The sequence below is a fragment of the Arabidopsis lyrata genome (genome assembly GCF_000004255.2).
Source record: "Arabidopsis lyrata subsp. lyrata unplaced genomic scaffold ARALYscaffold_1, whole genome shotgun sequence".
NCBI classification, from domain to species: domain Eukaryota; kingdom Viridiplantae; phylum Streptophyta; class Magnoliopsida; order Brassicales; family Brassicaceae; genus Arabidopsis; species Arabidopsis lyrata.
This window is the reverse complement of record NW_003302555.1, coordinates 29,256,015-29,274,652: the sequence shown is the minus strand read 5'-3', so window position 1 is coordinate 29,274,652 and position 18,638 is coordinate 29,256,015. Positions and strand designations below refer to the sequence as shown.

Below are 18,638 nucleotides of genomic sequence, written 5' to 3'. Positions count from 1 at the left end.
CTGTATCATTGTTATCATTGTTTCCTTCTCTTGCCAGACCTTCTTGTTCTTCTTCTTCGGACTCACTAATCCTTTCTCCCCACGAAAGATTATTATCCTCCACATTTTCTTCCCAATTCCATTCTTTTTTCTCATCAAACTTCACATCTTTGCTGATAATAATCTTTTTTGTAACTGGATCATAGAGACGATACGCCTTTGACTCTTTGCTTACTCCAAACATCACACACTTTGTGCTTTTCTCATCTAGTTTCAGCCTTTTCTCATACGGCACTAGTGCAAATGCCACGCACCCAAACACCCTGAAATGCTCCACCGAGGGTTTGTGTTTGCTCCATTTCTCGGACGGTGTAATATTTTCCAGACTTGTTGATGGGCTCCGGTTTAATATGTGAACCGCATATTGAACAGCTTCAGGCCAAAATCTCTGAGGCACAGACATTCCCAACAACATGCATCTTGTCATGTTCATGACACTTCTATTCTTTCTCTCAGCTACACCGTTTTGTTGCGGAGTATATGCAGCTGTAAGTTGTCTCTTGATTCCATTTACTGCACAATACTCTTGGAATGCATTGGAGTTATACTCCCCTCCTCTGTCTGTCCTCAAACAGACCAACAATTCTCCAAGCCCTCTCTCTGCTGCAGCCTTGAATTCCTTGAAGGTTTTCAATGCCTCTGATTTTTCTGCTAAGAAATATGTCCAACATTTTCGACTGAAATCATCTATAAAGTTGATCATGTACCTTTTCCCACTCTCTGAAATAGGTGTGATTGGTCCACATATGTCACTATGCACCAGTTCAAGACCATGACTTGCCCTCCATGTGCTTTGCTTAGGTATATTTGTTCGGTTCTGCTTTCCTTTCATGCATATCTCACACACCGCCCCATCAATATTGATTTTTGGTAGACCCGTGACCATTTCCTTCTCAACAAGCTCTTGTATTCCTTTGTGATTGAGATGTCCAAATCTCTTGTGCCACATCTCCTCTGTTCCTTCTAGCGTCACTTGCAAGCATTTGTCTCATATCATCTCCGTTGACTTTTTCACCACAGCCAGAATCACAAACATTCTATTACTTGTCATCGTCGAGTGCATAGCTAACCTTCTTTGTTGCTTATACCACACTTCACACACATCATCCTCTATAATAATCCTTAATCCCATTTGTTGTAATTGTCTTACACTAAACAAATTGTTCTTCAGACCCGGAACAAAATAAACGGATGTAATCACCTGAATCATGCCGTTGATTTGTAGGCGTAGGTTTCCCTTTCCTTCCACCACCATTCTTCTATCATCCCCAAGTTTGACATTTTGACGAAAAGTGTTGTCAAGCTCAGTAAACCACTCCTTTGTCCCACACATATGGTTTCTGCAACCGGAGTCCAAGAACCACATGACTTCTTCTTCAGATTTGTTCATGTTGACGTGTGTCATAAGCAGCATTTCTTCATCAAGTTCTACGTAGTTGGCTGATTTCTCCCAGCTTGGACATTCATTTTTGAAGTGCCCCATCTTGTGACACTTATAACACTCAACAAGGTCCTTGTTGAAGCTTGTACTGGCACGACCTCGACCACCTCGTCCCCGACCTTGGTAACCTCCGCGGCCTCTACCTCCATACAGATTTCTTTGATCTTCTATTTTCAACGCATGTTCTTCTCTTACATGCTTGCTCAGATTTTGCTCATGTACCAGCAATGAACTCTGCAACTCATCTATAGTGAGGTTCTTGATATCTTTGGATTCTTCAATGGCACACACAATATAGGTGAACTTTTCCACCAACGTCCGTAATATTTTTTCTACTACCTTTGCATCTGGCATATCTTCCCCTAGGTTGCGCATATCGTTTGCTACCACCATGACCTTTGAGAAGTAGTCAGTAATTGTGTCTCCTTCCTTCATCTCCAACACCTCAAAGTTTCTTCTCAACCTCTGTAGCTGTGCGCTCTGCACTCTCAGATTTCCTTGGTATTTTGTTTTCATGGAGTCCCATATATCCTTCGCTGTTTCCTTCTTAGCGATGGTCTTGAGGATTGTCTTGTCTATCGATGCAAACAGGTAGTTTTTCACTCTTAGATCTTTGAGATTCATTTCTGCCCGCTCCGTTCTCTGAGCTCCGGTTAGTATCACGTTCGTCTCCGGTCTTGAGATTCCGGTTTCCACTAGATCCCACCACTCCTTGGATCGTAGAAGATTCTCCATGAGCATTGCCCAATGCTCATAATCTCCATCAAATTTCGGTATACTCAACAATGAATCTTTGTCACTCATCTCTCTTTTTCTCTCTCGCACACTTGAACTTGTAACAGGTTGGATTACAAGCTCTGATACCACTTGTTATTTGTTGAATGACAAAACAGAGAAGTAACAAAACAGAGATGATTGTTGAATGTTACACTTTCTTTATTTCTGAAACAAATCTGGTCTTATAAAGACCTTACAACCAAAAGACCGAAACAAACTCAACAACTGCAACTACTTGCCTGATATCCTAATCTCACGGATGACTTATTCAGCAAAGACTTAGTCAAAGACTTAGTCAAAAGACTCAAACAAAAATTAAACAAAAGCGCACATTTATTTTCATTAGGCGTCGCCTAAGCGCTCGGCGGAGGGGAGCCGATTGGATTTGGCTATAGGCGTTGATATTGGGCGGAGCTGGAGATTTGGCGGATTCAGCGGCTTTAAATCGGATTCGGCGGTCTAGGCGTTTAAGTTTTAACGTTTCTTTTATGAAAAATTGGACTGAGTCACGAACTTTTTCCTGGAAAAACCATAATTCTAATGGCCGCCGCACACAAACCCTAATCTTCGAAGAAGATGACAATGTGTATATGCGATTACTACCCACGTGAGCTAATTGAGTCTCTAATGGGCTTCTTTGAACCCAATAAGTTACGTTTTTTAGTACAGTTTTTTATTTTAACAATCATTTATTCAATAAAAATGACACATAGACAAAATAATATTACAATTATAAGATTGTGTTATATTCTTTACTTTTATTTTAAAACATCTTAAATAATAATTTCATTTTAACCAACAATTGTAAACATAAACTAAATATTATATATTTTATATATTTTTATTATATAAAACGCCTAAAACGCCTAAAATTCGCCTAGACTCCGATTAAGCGTTCTAGGCGCTAGGCTCTCTGCGACCGCCCGTTTAGCGCCTAGCGCTTTCTTGAACACTGGTTTTTCTTATTTGGAGGCGTTGGTCTTTGGTCTTTGATTTACTAAAAAAAGCAACATGTTCTTAAATAACTGCACAGCTGGAAATAGATTGTCCCCTTCTATTAGAAAAGTAATTAAAAAAAAAAAAAACTTTTAAAGGAGAGTTAGTCTTATTAACCGCTAGTTGACTAATTAGATATAGTAGCTTACAAATGCTTGTAATTCTTCTGGCTTAACAAAGTTAAATAATAATTAATCATTTATAATTTCTAAAGTTCCTTGAATTATGATTCATAATCGTGCTTGGGTTATCTGGCTGGAAGCCTGAACTAGTTTTTTTTATACACTACAGCTGGATTAAGAGAGAGAGAGAACAAGAGACTTGAATAGTTGACTTTATACATTGGAACTGATCTTTAACTCTGGGCAGATGTTATAAAAGGACATATTTGGGAGCAGACAGATGTATGAGCTAAAACCTGATTTTCACTCTCCGATTTGCTTCTTCTTTCATTCCAAAGAAACCCGATATGGAACCACACCCTCTTTATTTTATGCCACCTCCTTATTTAACTAGAACTAAACCTCCATGTCGTCTGTCTGATCCGGCTCAGCCCCACAAGCTTTGCCGACGGCGACGACCAACTCATCCTCCACTTTCTATCTGCTTTACGTGCAAAGGCAAACACTTGAAGCGCAGTAAATACTATTACTACTGTGCTACTTGCAATTTGGAATTTCACAGAGGTTGTCACATCTTTCTGCCGGAGATCAGAAGCGCTTTTCATCCCTCTCACCCCCTCACCTTCACCGCCTTAGATCCTGAATTTAATGCTTCTATCATACACCAAAATTGGAAGGACAGCTCCGCTTCAGAGGAATCTTCCGAAGAATTGATAAACGAAGTTGTTGACTATGATCATGAAGACGATGGTGATGATGCTGTTGCTAATGAAGAGGATGATGACGATAATGGGGATGGAAATGGCGGTGGCGATGTTTATGCTGTCGCTTATAATGATGGTGCCTCTTTGTCCTATATATGGAAATCACCTGAAATGCAAATGTTGTGCTTCTCCTTTAGAAAAGCTATATTATCATTGTTCTATCTGCAAGTTCAATCTTAACTTGACTTGCTCGATGAGACCACCACCTACCACTATCTCACACTTGAAATGTCATGAGCACACCCTCACCCTCTTCCTTATGCGAATCCATTGGCCATGCGATGTTTGTGGCTTTCTTCTAAACAAAGACACCGACGATCTCGTTTACGCTTGTCTACCTTGCAGCCTTATGGTCCACAGATCATGTATCTATCTACCTCGTGTCATTAAGATCACCCGACACCCACATCGTCTCTCTCTCACTTCCTCCCTTCAACCTGGTGATTTCTCTTGTGGAGTTTGTCGCCAAACTGTTGACGTCAACTGCGGGCAATACTCTTGTGATAAGGGATGCCAATATGCTATCCATTCGAAATGTGCAACATGGAGAGACGTGTGGGATGGAATAGATCTTGATGGAGTGCCTGAAGAACCCGAGGAGTATATCGAACCGCCATTCCTGAAGATTGATGAGGAGACAATTCAACATTTCAGTCATCATGAGCATTATATGAAGCTCCATGTAAAGAAAACCATTACCGAGAAAGACAAGTTTTGTGAGGCATGCACCCTTCCAGTAATGATTTCTCAGCGATTTTATGGTTGTGTGGAGTGTGATTTTGTACTCGACGAAGCATGTGCATCTCTTCCTCGCAAAATATACAACCCACTACATAAACACCCACTTACCCTCCACGTCTTCCCTACTGTTGACACCTACACGGACCCGAATATGCCTATTACCAAAACCTTATTCAATTGTGATGGTTGCTTCCGATATGGTTGTGGTTTCCTCTACAGATGCCATGAAAAAGGTTGTGAAGAATTTCTACTAGACGTCAGGTGCGCTTCCCTTCCAGATCCTCTAATTCATTGTTGTCATCCACACGATCTCTTCTTCAACTTGACCACAGGTACTTGCATAGGGTGTGATTCTGCTGAGTGTTCATCCTATTTTCTGGAATGCATTGAATGCAATTCCTTTTTGGGTATTAGATGTGCCACTTTGCCTACTGAGGCACACTACAAACACGATAGGCATCCACTCACTCTTTGCTACGGTGAAGAAGATACTACAAATGGCCAATATTGGTGTGAGAAATGTGAATCAAAATTACATCCATGGAGATGGTTTTATACATGTGACTCTTGTAAGATCACTCTCCACGTCACATGTTTACTGGGGGAAGATATCTACATGAAGCCCAACTTCGTTTCAGTTGATGATGATCAATTTGAAATTGCTCGCAATGATGGTAACTCTCGGCTGCTTTGCTCTTATTGCAATTTGCGTTGTGCACAAACATTGGTATTCAAGAGGAGAGGTGAATACGAAAGTTTTTGTACTCTTACTTGTTTGGGAGATTCTTTGGACTCATAAACTTAGAAGGCCTGAAGACAGAGAAACAACGTCTGAGTCTGAATCTGCATGATCCACTGAAAAAGCCTTTCAATTTCGTGTAATTTTATATCTTGAGAGTTTAATCTATGAAACATGTTTTGTATTAAAGTTTTTTTTAGTTTAATATAATCTTCCAGAAATAAGATTGCATAATTCAGCCTTGTATTCAGCCTTTTGCCTACTGAGGCACACTACAAACACGATAGGCATCCACTCACTCTTTGCTACGGTGAAGAAGATACTACAAATGGCCAATATTGGTGTGAGAAATGTGAATCAAAATTAGATCCACGGACATGGTTTTATACATGTGACTCTTGTAGGATCACTCTCCATGTCACCTGTTTACTGGGGGAAGATATCTTCATGAAGCCCAACTTCACCTTCGTTTCATCTGTAAGTCCTGATGATCAACTTGAAATTGCTCGCAATGATGGTAACTCTCGGCTGCTTTGCTCTTATTGCAATTTTCGTTGTACACAAACATTGGTATTCAAGAGGAGAGGTGAATACGAAAGTTTTTGTACTCTTAAATGTTCGAACGTATATTTGGGCTCATATTGGAAGTCTAAACTTAGAAGGCCTGAAAACAGAGATACGACGTCTGAGTCTGAATCTGCATGATCCACTGAAAAAGCATTTCAATTTCGTGTAATTTTATATCTTGAAAGTTTAATCTATGAAATATGTTTTGTACTTATGTTAAAGTTTATTTTTAGTTTAAAATAATCTTCCAGAAATAAGATTGCATAGGTTTGCATAATTCAGACTTGTACTTGATGAAATCAAAATAGAAACTTAAGACAGTTTGCAAAAATAGAATACGAGGTGCAATTGTTGTTGTTTATGAATTTATCGTTGGAAAAGAGTTGTGTTGATGACTTTCAGTAAATCAATATATTATTATAGAAAGAAAAAAAAAAACTTATGAATTAGGATTATGTAGATGCAGCACACCTCTCCATACACAAGCAGGTTCCAAAGAGATTGGATTTAGCAACGAAGATGGTCCAATACATACATAAGCAGACTTTGTGTAACTTTCAAGTCTTGAACCAGGACTGTACATGTACACTTCTTCAAACCCTTCTCTTCCCACTATCACCGAGTTCCTTCGTCCCTACGAAAACATAAGTAACCGACTTCATTAATCATCCACAAACAAATTTCTGTTGACAGTTAGTGTGTATGTATGTATTATTACCCTATCAATGACAGTGAAGCTCTTTGGAGCAAATGTGTAAATCCTACTCATCTCTTCGTTCAACTGTTTGTAGTTGCTCTCTTCTTCCCCACCAAACCCGGTTGTTTTTTCTTCTTCATCCTCTCCTTGAACTACTCTGAAACGAGGAAGAAACGGTGTCGTTTCCACAAAATCTGAACCTTCTAGCCCAACTGCATATGTAGCTTCTGGTGTACTCACTGTCAAATAACTTACAAGTGAACAACCCTCAAGTCTAATTGGTGAAATGCCTTTGTTTGTCACAAAAAGCTCAATGCTCAGTGTTTCTTCTCTCAGACTTATAATCTGTTTTAATTCAATCTCTTTGATCTTCTTGTCACTTCTTCTTAGCTCCATTTGAACACAATCCTTTGAATCTCCACTGATCCCATGGAGTCTCCATTCATTAATATCATCAGAATCTGATGAATTAAATGCAGTTGAAACACCTCCTCGTATCACTACATCTTCTTCTTCCTCCTCTTGTTCGACCCATGTGTGAAGAAGCTCCACTTTGCCTCCGTGCCACACTCTGACTTTGTAGGAGGTTATCATCCCACGTGTCAACATCACATTCGCTGAACTCCCATTGTCCAGTTTTAGTTTAGCAATACATGTCTCACCTGCCCCATTATCATAGTGTTAAGCTTTAGAAAAACAACTCATTTAACTTCAAAGACTGAAATTGAAGAAATATTTACCTATATCTTCGAAAGTGGCTCCATGGCCGGAGAACTCTTGCCGGAGATACTCAACGTCGATAGGAAATGCCGGTGAAGCTGCTGCAGAAGCTGATGGTGGAACAGAGGATTCTAATCTCTTGAAGTTTCTATGAAACTGAAGTGGCAAAGAAGCAAAAGATGAGCTCAAAACAATCTTTGAAGATCTACTCAAAGGAAAAGTGCTACGTGAAACATTCACGGAATGAAGCAAAGCCATTGTTACGGCTCTGAAAACGTTTCAGACTTTAGCCATAGAGAAAGAAGAAGAAGACAACACTCACAAAACATGGCCTTATCTTCAAATGACCGTTTGCTATTTCAGTGGCTCCATCTCTCTGTAGTCACAAGTAATGGTTTGGGCCTATAAGATATAGGACACAAACCTTAAACTTACAAAACCACTATCTAGTTCTTGTCTAAAGGTTTTAACTTTGGGCTTTAAATTGTAAAATCAAAACTGGGTTTTGTTTTTTTAAGCTCTAAGGTTCCAACTTTCGAATGATTCCCTTAAAACGATCGTAACTTTGGGGTCCAAATTGAGTAAACAAAACATATATTTCTGATCCTAGTTGGTTGTTGTACAAAAAAAAAAAACGGTCAACTTGCAGAAAAAACAACAACAACAAAGTCACGAAACGGTTCCGAGAAGAAAGTCAAAATCGTAACCAACCAAAAAAAAAGCCATCGCCAATTCAACGCAGCTTGAGAGAGAGAGAGAGAGAGAGATTCTTGGTAATGGTGTTCAACAGTGCGACGGTTATGGCGGTGGCTGAAGTCTCCACCGACACGTGGCAATTGATTTGGAGGGTTCCATCGTCGCAGAGGATCAACACAGAGCAGCTTCTTGACATAGCTGTTTGCTTCCCGATGCATCAATTGAGTCGTTTCGTTCTCTGTTTATGGACTTTCATGTGTTTACCTTCTTCTGATTCTTTCTACTCCTACACCTACGAAACTTTATCTGCTTCTTCTTCTTCGGATGCTGATGATGATGATCGACTTGCTTTTGATCATAATAATCTTTATAATCATCGTGATTATTATTCTGATGATGATGATGATGATCGATCTATTTCATCGTTTGATGATAACTATTATGATCATTACTCTCATTCAGATTGACACTTTTTGTTTTTTTTCTGTTTTTTGGGGTTTAGGTGATCCCCTGTTTATTGAGAGTTACAATCTTATTTCTTGTTATTGAGACACTGTAAATTATTACTCCTGAATATTAAAAATACAATTTAATAGAATTTCCATTGAATTCGCCTCTTTGTGTTTCAATCTTATGTTGTGTGTTTAGGTTGATGATATTATGCAGTGGTTGTGTTCTTGCCATGATATTTGTGATCATCTCATAGAAAGCTCTTGATAGACTGATTTTTGTGTGAAAAAAAGTTACAATAACAATTAGTGTTAGATTTCTCATTTCCTAATAAGACCAGAAACTGATTGTTTTAGACACTGAGATTAGGATCATGAATCCAATTACCAAGTCATCGATTTGTCAACAAGAAGTAGTCTTGTATTTGTTAACAAGGGAAAACAATCTTCAAAAAGAATCATAAATCTATCTCTTCTTTACATGGGAACATGGTATGCACCTTCTTTTTACTTCAAGACAGCTTGAGTTGAGCTTTTGACCCATTTGATTGATGATCTATCCTCATCTTTGTAAACCATGAATCAAAGTAAGGAAACTTCATCTTTTGAGAAATTTTTTAAAAAATGTTAAGTGTGTAATTATCATTTCCTAAATAAGACCCTACATAAACTGATTGTTTTAGACACTGAGATTTTAGGATCATGAATCCAATAACCAAGTTTTCTCAGATTGGAAATCTTGAGAAACAGGAACTTGTTGTGTTTTGGATAGCCGGATAGGTCAACATAAACATTTCTTTGAACACCAACTTATATTGTCTGCTTTTTCTCAACTCCTCATGTCCCTTGTTGCATCTCAAGTGATCCACTTAATGGTCTGCACGTTTTCTTGTTTCCTCATGACAGAATCTGCTTGACTCCCATATCAATTGGTTTCAATCTAGAAAGAAATACAGTTGATTCCTGCTTAGAGCATTGTTAAGACTTTCCATTAGTTTATAACACACAGAAAATCGAATAATCCGTCTCCCCAGGGCAGTGATTATTTTCTATATGGGCCGGTAGGAGTCAATTCATTTAGAAGACTCTGGTCCTGTCAACAATATTTAAAATGAGTGTTCAAATTAATTGTTGGTCCAAATATGACCCATATTGGCTGGCCTTTTTCATTTCTCAATACTCCCTCCGTTTTCGAATAGTTGTCGTTTTAGAAAAAAATTTTTGTTTTTAATTAGTTGTCGTTTTCAGTTTTCGATGCAAAATTTATTGCTTTTTTATTTTTTATATTTATTTTTATTATGCAACTTGATTTATTATTGGTTAAATTATGTTTAGGTAGATAATTAATGATATTTTTATATTGAAAAAATGACAACATTAATAGTTTCTTAATTTGTGTGCATATAGTTAAAACGACAACTATTCGAAAACGGAAGGAGTATTTAATTTCTTTTGGGTCTCTGCCCTACTTCTTGGTCAATTTTAAATATATTTTGAAGTCTGTGAGAAGTATTTTGGCCTAATCTGATTTTCTAATGGATACATTACTTTCCATATAAATATAAGTGTATAATCACAGTGCATGACTTTTAGTGTGAAACAATAAAAGATTGAACACATGCTTGACATTTTGCGTCAAAGATAGTTACAAGTCAAAATTGGATTCAAAAGTTTCATTTTTGTTATTGCATTAGTGTCTGTGATTCACCAGGATAAAGAAGAAGAAACAACAAAAAGAGAGTCACATGTCTCAACAGCTTTTCCATGAAGACAAACACTTCCTTCCATTCACATGATCATGTCCAATCATGTCACATATACATCTCTCCACTCTGTCTATACATGTAGAAATACATCACATATACACCAACAAAACAAATTTTGCTTGGTATAAAAAGTACAACCAAAAACACTTCTCATCTTTTTTTTTTTCACTGAATTAAAATTGATTAAGATTCGGAAATGTTACATAACACAAAAAAAAAAAAAGATTGAACTACAAATAGACACAATGCTCGACCCATAACATACAAGAGGAATCTAAAGTTCGATAATACCGAAAAATATTTTACCGAAAAAGAGCATCTAAGCTTGCATTATGAACACAATAATGGAGAGCTATAAAAATATATATACATGGTAGAAAAGCTTGTGGTTCCACCTCCTTTCTTGTGCATGTATTAATCAAATCTTTTGCATTTCATCATCTTCTGCTTCTTTCATCATATTCCACCAAAAAATATAAAAGAGAAAAGAAAACTAATGGTTTGACGGCATTCAATAAAAGGATTTCATTAGTTAAAAATAGAAAATTTGAAGAATTCAACATCTTCGGTTGATAAGAATTGATTTCAAATACTTCTCACGACCGGATTAGTTTTGAGAGGCCTAAAGCATAAAATTAATATATGATTTAAATACAAAAATACGGTTTAAATATTGTTTTTTCCTTTTTTATTTCATAACACTAACAACAATTTATTTCGGACCAATGTAGGATTTTTGTTTTGCTCAAAAAAAAAAAAAAAAATGTAGGATTTTTGTAGTCTTTTATTCAAGTAGAAAAATGATAGTTGTGAACATGTGGAAACCAATATTCTCATAGCATGAAAATGCACCATGTGATATGCATAAATATGTATTATAAACACAAATACGTATAAGAATAAAAACATACGTGTTTGTGATTTCGTGATCTTGCAGCAATTATCGATGACATTTGCTCACTCCTGTTTTTGGACTCACGCTCAAGTGGGCAGAAGCTAAAGCATAAAAGAAATGTACAATTGTATAAATTGATAGACCTTTAAAAAAATAAATGAAAAAGACAAGTTTTGGGTGGCTTACTAATGGAACTTTGTCCAGATCATCCACTATATTATACACCTCTTCTTTTTTTCATTTGTTTTCTTCATCTTTTATAATTCAATGTATTGTCTCAAGACTCTAACCATTGCATATGGTGAATCACTAAAGAAACCAATCACCGACAATAAATCAATCACTCTTTTTATAGCATTCGTCTAGATTTATGGGTCATTAGTAAAATCAAGATCCGATTATTAGTGTTACGAGATAATATTAATGGAAATTGCATAAGAAACATAGACCTTGGTTCATGAGGCTAATGTCTTTTTTTTTTTTTGTTGCATATGAAGACTTAACTTTACTATTGCAATTATCTTTCTTGGCATCGGATTCCCTTTTTTTTTTTTTTTGTCTAAAGGATTTCATTGATAGAATGCGATTGAGTTATACAAAGCCGACAAAGATCGAAATCCTTTCGGAAACAAAGCCGGCGGGTACATAGAAATTGCATAATTATCTTTCTAGGCATCGGATTCCCATAATTATCTTTTTGACCGTTGGCTATTTTTAAACATAATTCCGATTTTACCCCTCTCCGTGATCCGTGCGTTAGTCATGGGCTCACTCTCACGGGCGTGACATACGCGTACGGTGAGTGATGCCTCTTCTCGCGCACGTGTGGCCTTTGGTTACAACACGTGTGAATCTCTACTCGTAAGCTTTTTCTGGTTAGTGGCAGTGTGAGTCGGAGCTGACGCTACTTAACAGCGTTAAACATGAATGAATCTAAACAAACGGTAGATTCTCATAGACTTCGAAAAATTACCATAATATCCTTATATGAATTTTTTTTCGGGAAAATTGGAAAAAAAAGATATCTCCTTAAAAAATTGTCCATATATCCCATTTTCTTGTAGATTTGTCAAATAAGTTTTTTAAAAATCAAAACCCAACTTTACCCTCATAATCTCTCAAAATTAATTTTGAATTAATTTTAAAAATAAAACTTCCTAATCTATTTACAAAAATTAAATAGAAATCTAAAAGGAATTATGTTGTTCAAATATTCAATCTTCTTAGATATCAATTTGAGCTTCCGATTTTTTTTTTTTAAAAAAGATTAACCTCTTCGACAATGTAAACTTTCTCATTCTCGTTTTGACATAATAAACAATCAATTGTTTTGATCGCTAGTATCTCTAAAGAACATTGGTTTGTGTTCAATCATATAGGTTGACTTGAACATGATAGTATTCTTCATACTCTATGTGAACAACACGTTGCCACAGTGAACCAAAGGGCTACTAAAGAGCTAAGGAGACTACTAAGTAGGATTAAGCAAGTGTCCCTCTTCTTGTTAAAGTGGTCTCTACTAAATAGAAAAACTCCTTTCACTTTTTTTTTTTTTTTTTGACTATGATGATGCCTTCTTATTTGATTGATGCTTTGGAAATATTTATCTTATCAAAAATATAAAAAAAAAATGTGGTGGTGTCTTCCATGTGCACACACTTGTTTATTTTTATTTTTTTAGTTGAAAGTTAGATGATGATAAGGCACAAAACGTTGAAGAAAAAAGAGAGAATTCGAAAGAAAACGCAGGGAGTAGCAAAAAATCGAAAGTGGTGGCTTGGCTTAGGGTTTAGAAACGTTTTTGGTTTTAACTTTTTTTCTAAAAACGTAGAAAACGATTTCTAAATTATGTAGATCGTAATCTAAACAATTAATATCCATTTAAAACGTAATCTACAATAAATATTTAGTTTCCTTTTCTGAAGATTTACTTTCTATATTTAGAGAGTTCTAAAAATTTCAGAAAACAAAATCTATAGTATCGTAGAATTTACATTCTAAAAGAAGATTACAATTTCTGACGATGGTAGAAGATATAGTAATTAGTAGAACGGCTATTCAAAAAGATTTAGAACATAGAGCAAAGCGTAGAATACATGTTCTAAATATTTTAGATATATGATTTCTGACTTCTAAAATTTTTAGAACAAAAAACTAGTCTAAAATATGTAGAACATGTACAAAAATGTAGAATACATACTCTAACTTTCGCAGAACTCTAGAAAACGAGTTCTAACAAAATTAGACGAAACTTTTTCTATCAAAATATAAACTTTTTTTAACCAAATATCAAAAAGTTGACTTCAAATCACCTCTACTCTTATATATCTACCTGTTTTTATGATTATTTTTTTTAAAAAATATTTAAATTAGGGTGTAGGGGTAAAATTGTCCAAATTGACAATCTCACAAAAAAGGTGTATATAGACAAATTTTTAAGTAGATATCCTTTATTTCTAATTTTCCCTTTTTTCTCAAAAGTTCTTTTTTTGCACGATACTAATGTCTTAGATATTTATGGACATTTCTTCATTTATCAATCTTGTAAATTTCCATCTCTATTTATTAGATTTCCTTCGTACACAAGCTGAAACCATTCATGATTCATAAATTTCATAATTTATTGGTAGTATGTGTTTTTGACGTAAATTTGTACTATAAAATTCGCATTTACCATAATCATGGGCATGCAAGTTAAAAAAACAATTTATGGACGTTCCTTTGACCAGTCGTCCAATAAAAACATTTTAACCAATAATAAAACAAAAACTCTCCTTTGGCAGTACAATTTTTGTTCTCATTATATTAAAAAACCGTGTGGTGTTTCTATAGTATTATTGATCTACTTTTTTCTTACTTTTAACATTGTTTTACGGTTAATCACCTTTTACCGTTGACGAAAACTGAGGAGATTAATAACTTAATAATATGGGTCGTGTAAAACAAATTAATGAATAGAAAAACAAATTGATGCAGAGCAACATGCGACCAGGATTAGAGAGCATAAAAGAATCTTTGTCTTAGTGATAAGTGATGATAACATTGAAATTTGAATTCTCTATTTTAAAGAATTACATAACCGTGGATTAAACGCCAAGCTGGCTCTGCTCCTTCTGACCATTTCACATTGAGTCTAAATGGTAACATCAAAAAAACATTCAGCTGGATTCAGTCCGATTTAGCAATTCCGCAGTTATCATTTGCATAAAACTAAATTCAGCTGAATTCAGCCAGATTCAACAGTTTTTTTAATACCAACAGATATGTAGATACACTCATTTCTGGTAAAAATTTGGATAATAACGTGTACACACATCGAATTAATATATTTTGGATTATCAAAAATTACACATCAAATTTATATTTTAAAATAAATCAGATTATAGAGATGCGATATATGAATAATTCAAATACATAAAACCACTAATAAAATAGGCAAGAAGCGAATTCATGTTCGGATAACTATAGATGATTTTGGATAATTTTATTAATTTTTAGATAATTTAAAATAATTTAAAAAATTTCATAAAAACAACTCACACCTATGCTAAATTATTATTTAAAATAGATTTTTTAATAAGTTTTTTAATTTTTCAGGTCATATTATTGATTAAACTACTAGATAACAATAAAAAAAACACAATTATATAATCTTATTATATTATCATGTTAATTTTTAAAATTAATCTTCCAATAATGCTTTGACAAAACTTCTTTCATTAATTATTTACATTTTTTTAATAGTTCAAAAATTATTTATATTTGTAATAAGTTTAGATAATTTAGTATTTATTTATTAGTATAACAATTAATTAGACCATTTGATGATTTTATTTATTTTATTTAGATATCTTCTTTGGTACTCTATTAATATTCATAATTATTTGATGATATTTTCAGTTAAAGTCTTAATTATTCTGACAGATGGTATCAAAAATCACAAAAAAATTCAGCTAGATTCAGCAGTTATCATTTAAAAATATAAAAATTCAGCCAGATTCAGCTGAAAATCACTAAAAATTCAGCAAAATTCAGCAATTCAGCTGAATTCAGCCAGATTCCTCGGTTACCATTTAGACCCATTGTCCCTCTTTAAAATTTTAAACTATTTTCTTCAACTTTCCATCAGATGATTCCTTTATTTTCTTACCATTTACAATCTCAAATTATTACTATTATGTTAATTTCCAATCAATATTTTGGGTCCTATGCAAACTACATTATAAAGAAAATTTGGTTCCAGTCATTTTCATTATCTAATGTATAAATTAAATTGTAATTACATATTCATGTATCAAATTTTTTAGAAAAAGGTCTAAAATAATAAAAGAAAATGATTTTGAAAAGGAGCAATATTCGCCATAAAGGAGTTATTTTAATAAATTGGAAATAATTCTAAAGAGAGAAGGGTTAAAAAGTAATTAAAAATAGATATGGAGAGTGGGAAAGTGAAGTGATAAGAGAGAGAAAGTGAAAGCTTTCTTCTGTGTAAGTCTAGAGAGGTGAAAGAGAGAGGAGAGTTTGGAATTTGATCTGTGTGGTTGGATTGTTGCGAGAACTAAACCAGACCCACCTTCAAAACATTAATCATTCATTCTCCTGTGTGAGCTCTTCTTCTTCTTCTTCTCTTTTCTTCTTTTGGGGGTTTTTGAAGCTTCTTCAGTGGGACAAAAAGAGTGTGTTTTTGGGTGACAATGGGAGGAGTGGTGCATCTTAGCACGGTGAAGTTAGCTAGAGGTTTCTTAGTGTGTTTATTTCTTTGGGGGTTTTTCTCGCTATCATACGCTGCTAGGTCCGGCGTATCAAAGCAGAAGTTTGAAGTGAAGAAACATTTGAACAGGTTGAACAAACCTGCTGTCAAAAGCATTCAGGTAAATCTTTTTTTTAGTGTTTTGGTGTTTTCTATTTGGATTGGTTTTTGATAGACAAATGAAGGATCTTTAGAACATTATCATAATCTCATGATTTCCTTATTTCTCTCTCCTAATTTTACTTTTATTTTATTTGTTCTATTGAACAATTAATAAACTTTGTCTCAAGATTTTCATAAAAAAGTTATGGTCATAATTGAAAGTTTCTGACTTGAAATGTTATGTTTCTTTGTGGTTGAACAGAGTCCAGATGGTGATATTATTGACTGTGTTCCAATCTCAAAGCAACCAGCTTTTGATCATCCGTTCCTCAAAGATCACAAGATTCAGGTCTAGACACTAAAGAAAGTGATTTAGATCTGGCTTTGTGTTTTATGTTCTAAGTGCTAATGTTTTTATTTACTTTGGTTTCTTTAGATGAAGCCTAATTACCATCCTCAAGGACTTTTTGATGACAACAAAGTGTCTGCTCCTAAATCAAATGAGAAAGAAATGCATATCCCTCAGTTGTGGCATCGATATGGTAAATGTACTGAAGGAACCATTCCCGTGAGGAGGACAAAGGAAGATGATGTTTTGAGAGCAAGTTCTGTTAAAAGATATGGCAAGAAGAAGCGTACAAGTGTCCCTTTGCCTAAATCTGCAGAACCTGACCTTATTAACCAAAGTGGTCACCAGGTGAGAGTCAAGTGTGGCTGTGAAATTGTGAAAAGTTTTATTTTTGTTCGTTTCTGGATCTGAGATGTGTTCTTTGTTTTGGTTTCTTGAATTGTAGCATGCCATAGCTTATGTGGAAGGGGATAAGTACTATGGAGCTAAGGCAACTATCAACGTGTGGGAGCCAAAGATACAGCAGCAGAATGAGTTCAGTTTGTCACAGATATGGCTTCTTGGTGGCTCATTCGGACAAGATCTTAACAGCATCGAAGCTGGTTGGCAGGTACTACAATGTTATCTCATCGATAAACATATAAGATATGTAAATAAGATTTGTGTGTGATTCTTCTTTTATGTTTCGTATATTGATTCTTGTTGCTTTTACTACAGGTGAGCCCGGATCTGTATGGTGACAATAACACAAGACTCTTCACTTACTGGACTGTAAGATTCTGAAATCTCACCTAATTAAGTTCTTCATATGCTTCTGTTTCTGCTTACATTTTTCGCTTTTATCTAACCTCACCATATTATTTGCAGAGTGATGCATATCAAGCTACCGGTTGCTACAACCTTCTCTGCTCGGGTTTTATTCAAGTCAACAGCGACATAGCAATGGGAGCAAGCATTTCCCCGGTCTCTGGATATCGTAATTCGCAGTACGATATCAGTATTCTGATCTGGAAGGTATGTTAAGCCATGAAGAGATAAGTTTAACGCAATCCAAAAGATAAGAAAAGCTGAAATGGTCTGTTTAACTTTGTCACAGGATCCTAAAGAGGGACACTGGTGGATGCAATTTGGGAACGGCTATGTTTTGGGCTATTGGCCATCTTTTCTCTTCTCCTACTTAACTGAGAGTGCATCAATGATTGAATGGGGAGGAGAAGTCGTGAACTCGCAATCAGATGGCCAGCACACTTCAACGCAGATGGGCAGTGGTCGATTTCCAGAAGAAGGCTTTAGCAAAGCAAGTTACTTCAGGAACATTCAGGTAGTTGATGGGTCAAACAACCTCAAGGCACCTAAAGGACTTGGAACATTCACTGAACAGTCTAACTGTTATGATGTTCAAACCGGAAGCAATGATGATTGGGGCCATTACTTTTACTATGGAGGTCCTGGTAAAAACCAGAAGTGTCCATAAACTAGACACCAAGTAGTTACCGGCTCGACTCTCGAGATCTCTTGTCTTGTGAATTCACCATGTTTGTTTCTACACACACTCACTCAAATCCGCCTTCTTGGGTAGTTTTAGGGATGGTTAAAGTTATGTAATGGTAAAAGTTTGGTGTCTTTTTCTCCATGTAAGTAGGTGGGGAAGAAGAAAGGTGTGGCTTAAGTTTCTTTGAAAACTCAGAAACTTTGGCCCTTAGTGTAATTTTACTTTGTCTCCTTTTGTATTGTGATTTGTTTAATCAAGTGAATGAATCTCTCTTTCTCACTCTTATTAACAAATAATTTCAGGAAACTAAAATTAGCTTTTGCCTGAATCTTCATGAAACCTACTCTCTAATTCCCCTTTTTTGACCATTAGAGATTTTATTTTTTGTTTTCTCATCACCTTTTGGTAAATTTGATTTCACATTTAGAGAGAGAGTAAAAGTGATCTGGATTGCATTTGGTGATGACTGATTCATGAACTGTCTCTTTGGATGATCATCTTTTGCAAATGGGTGAATCATATTTTACTTTTTTCCC

At 35.3% G+C, this 18,638-nt stretch overlaps 4 protein-coding genes across 4 annotated transcripts; 3 read left to right on the top strand and 1 right to left on the bottom strand.

Moving 5' to 3' along the window:
* Window positions 1–3,586: 3,586 nt before the first annotated feature.
* On the top strand, window positions 3,587–5,853 carry LOC110225149. Its single transcript, XM_021014083.1, is given in 2 exon segments — window positions 3,587–4,232; window positions 4,234–5,853. Coding segments are annotated over 2 exon segments (1,956 nt in total). The 5' UTR covers window positions 3,587–3,722; the 3' UTR covers window positions 5,680–5,853.
* Window positions 5,854–6,522: 669 nt separating this feature from the next.
* LOC9330565 (protein NDH-DEPENDENT CYCLIC ELECTRON FLOW 5) lies at window positions 6,523–8,964 on the bottom strand. The gene is made up of 3 exons (XM_002891785.2): window positions 7,624–8,964; window positions 6,905–7,545; window positions 6,523–6,820 (listed from the first exon to the last, which is right to left on the bottom strand). The coding sequence occupies exons 1-3, from the start codon at window positions 7,859–7,861 to the stop codon at window positions 6,626–6,628; spliced, it is 1,074 nt and encodes a 357-aa protein (XP_002891831.1). The 5' UTR covers window positions 7,862–8,964; the 3' UTR covers window positions 6,523–6,625.
* Window positions 8,357–8,915, top strand: LOC9330564. Its single transcript, XM_021014085.1, has one exon. It carries the CDS (start codon window positions 8,380–8,382, stop codon window positions 8,764–8,766), a length of 387 nt encoding a protein of 128 aa, XP_020869744.1. The 5' UTR covers window positions 8,357–8,379; the 3' UTR covers window positions 8,767–8,915.
* A 6,859-nt stretch (window positions 8,965–15,823) lies between the features above and the next one.
* On the top strand, window positions 15,824–18,387 carry LOC9330563. The gene is made up of 7 exons (XM_021013243.1): window positions 15,824–16,280; window positions 16,524–16,610; window positions 16,698–16,958; window positions 17,056–17,220; window positions 17,328–17,381; window positions 17,478–17,624; window positions 17,707–18,387. Exons 1-7 carry the CDS (start codon window positions 16,104–16,106, stop codon window positions 18,082–18,084), a joined length of 1,269 nt encoding a protein of 422 aa, XP_020868902.1. The 5' UTR covers window positions 15,824–16,103; the 3' UTR covers window positions 18,085–18,387.
* Window positions 18,388–18,638: the final 251 nt, after the last annotated feature.

Excerpts from the sequence above, each read along its gene's own strand:
- LOC9330565 (XM_002891785.2), bottom strand. The coding sequence starts at position 7,861 with ATGGCTTTGCTTCATTCCGTGAATGTTTCACGTAGCACTTTTCCTTTG. Across the intron at positions 7,546-7,623 it reads AGCCACTTTCGAAGATATAG|GTGAGACATGTATTGCTAAA; the intron begins GTAAATATTTCT and ends ATAATGGGGCAG. Across the intron at positions 6,821-6,904 it reads GCTTCACTGTCATTGATAGG|GGACGAAGGAACTCGGTGAT; the intron begins GTAATAATACAT and ends ATGTTTTCGTAG.
- LOC9330564 (XM_021014085.1), top strand. The coding sequence starts at position 8,380 with ATGGTGTTCAACAGTGCGACGGTTATGGCGGTGGCTGAAGTCTCCACC.
- LOC9330563 (XM_021013243.1), top strand. The coding sequence starts at position 16,104 with ATGGGAGGAGTGGTGCATCTTAGCACGGTGAAGTTAGCTAGAGGTTTC. Across the intron at positions 16,611-16,697 it reads TCAAAGATCACAAGATTCAG|ATGAAGCCTAATTACCATCC; the intron begins GTCTAGACACTA and ends TGGTTTCTTTAG. Across the intron at positions 16,959-17,055 it reads TTAACCAAAGTGGTCACCAG|CATGCCATAGCTTATGTGGA; the intron begins GTGAGAGTCAAG and ends CTTGAATTGTAG.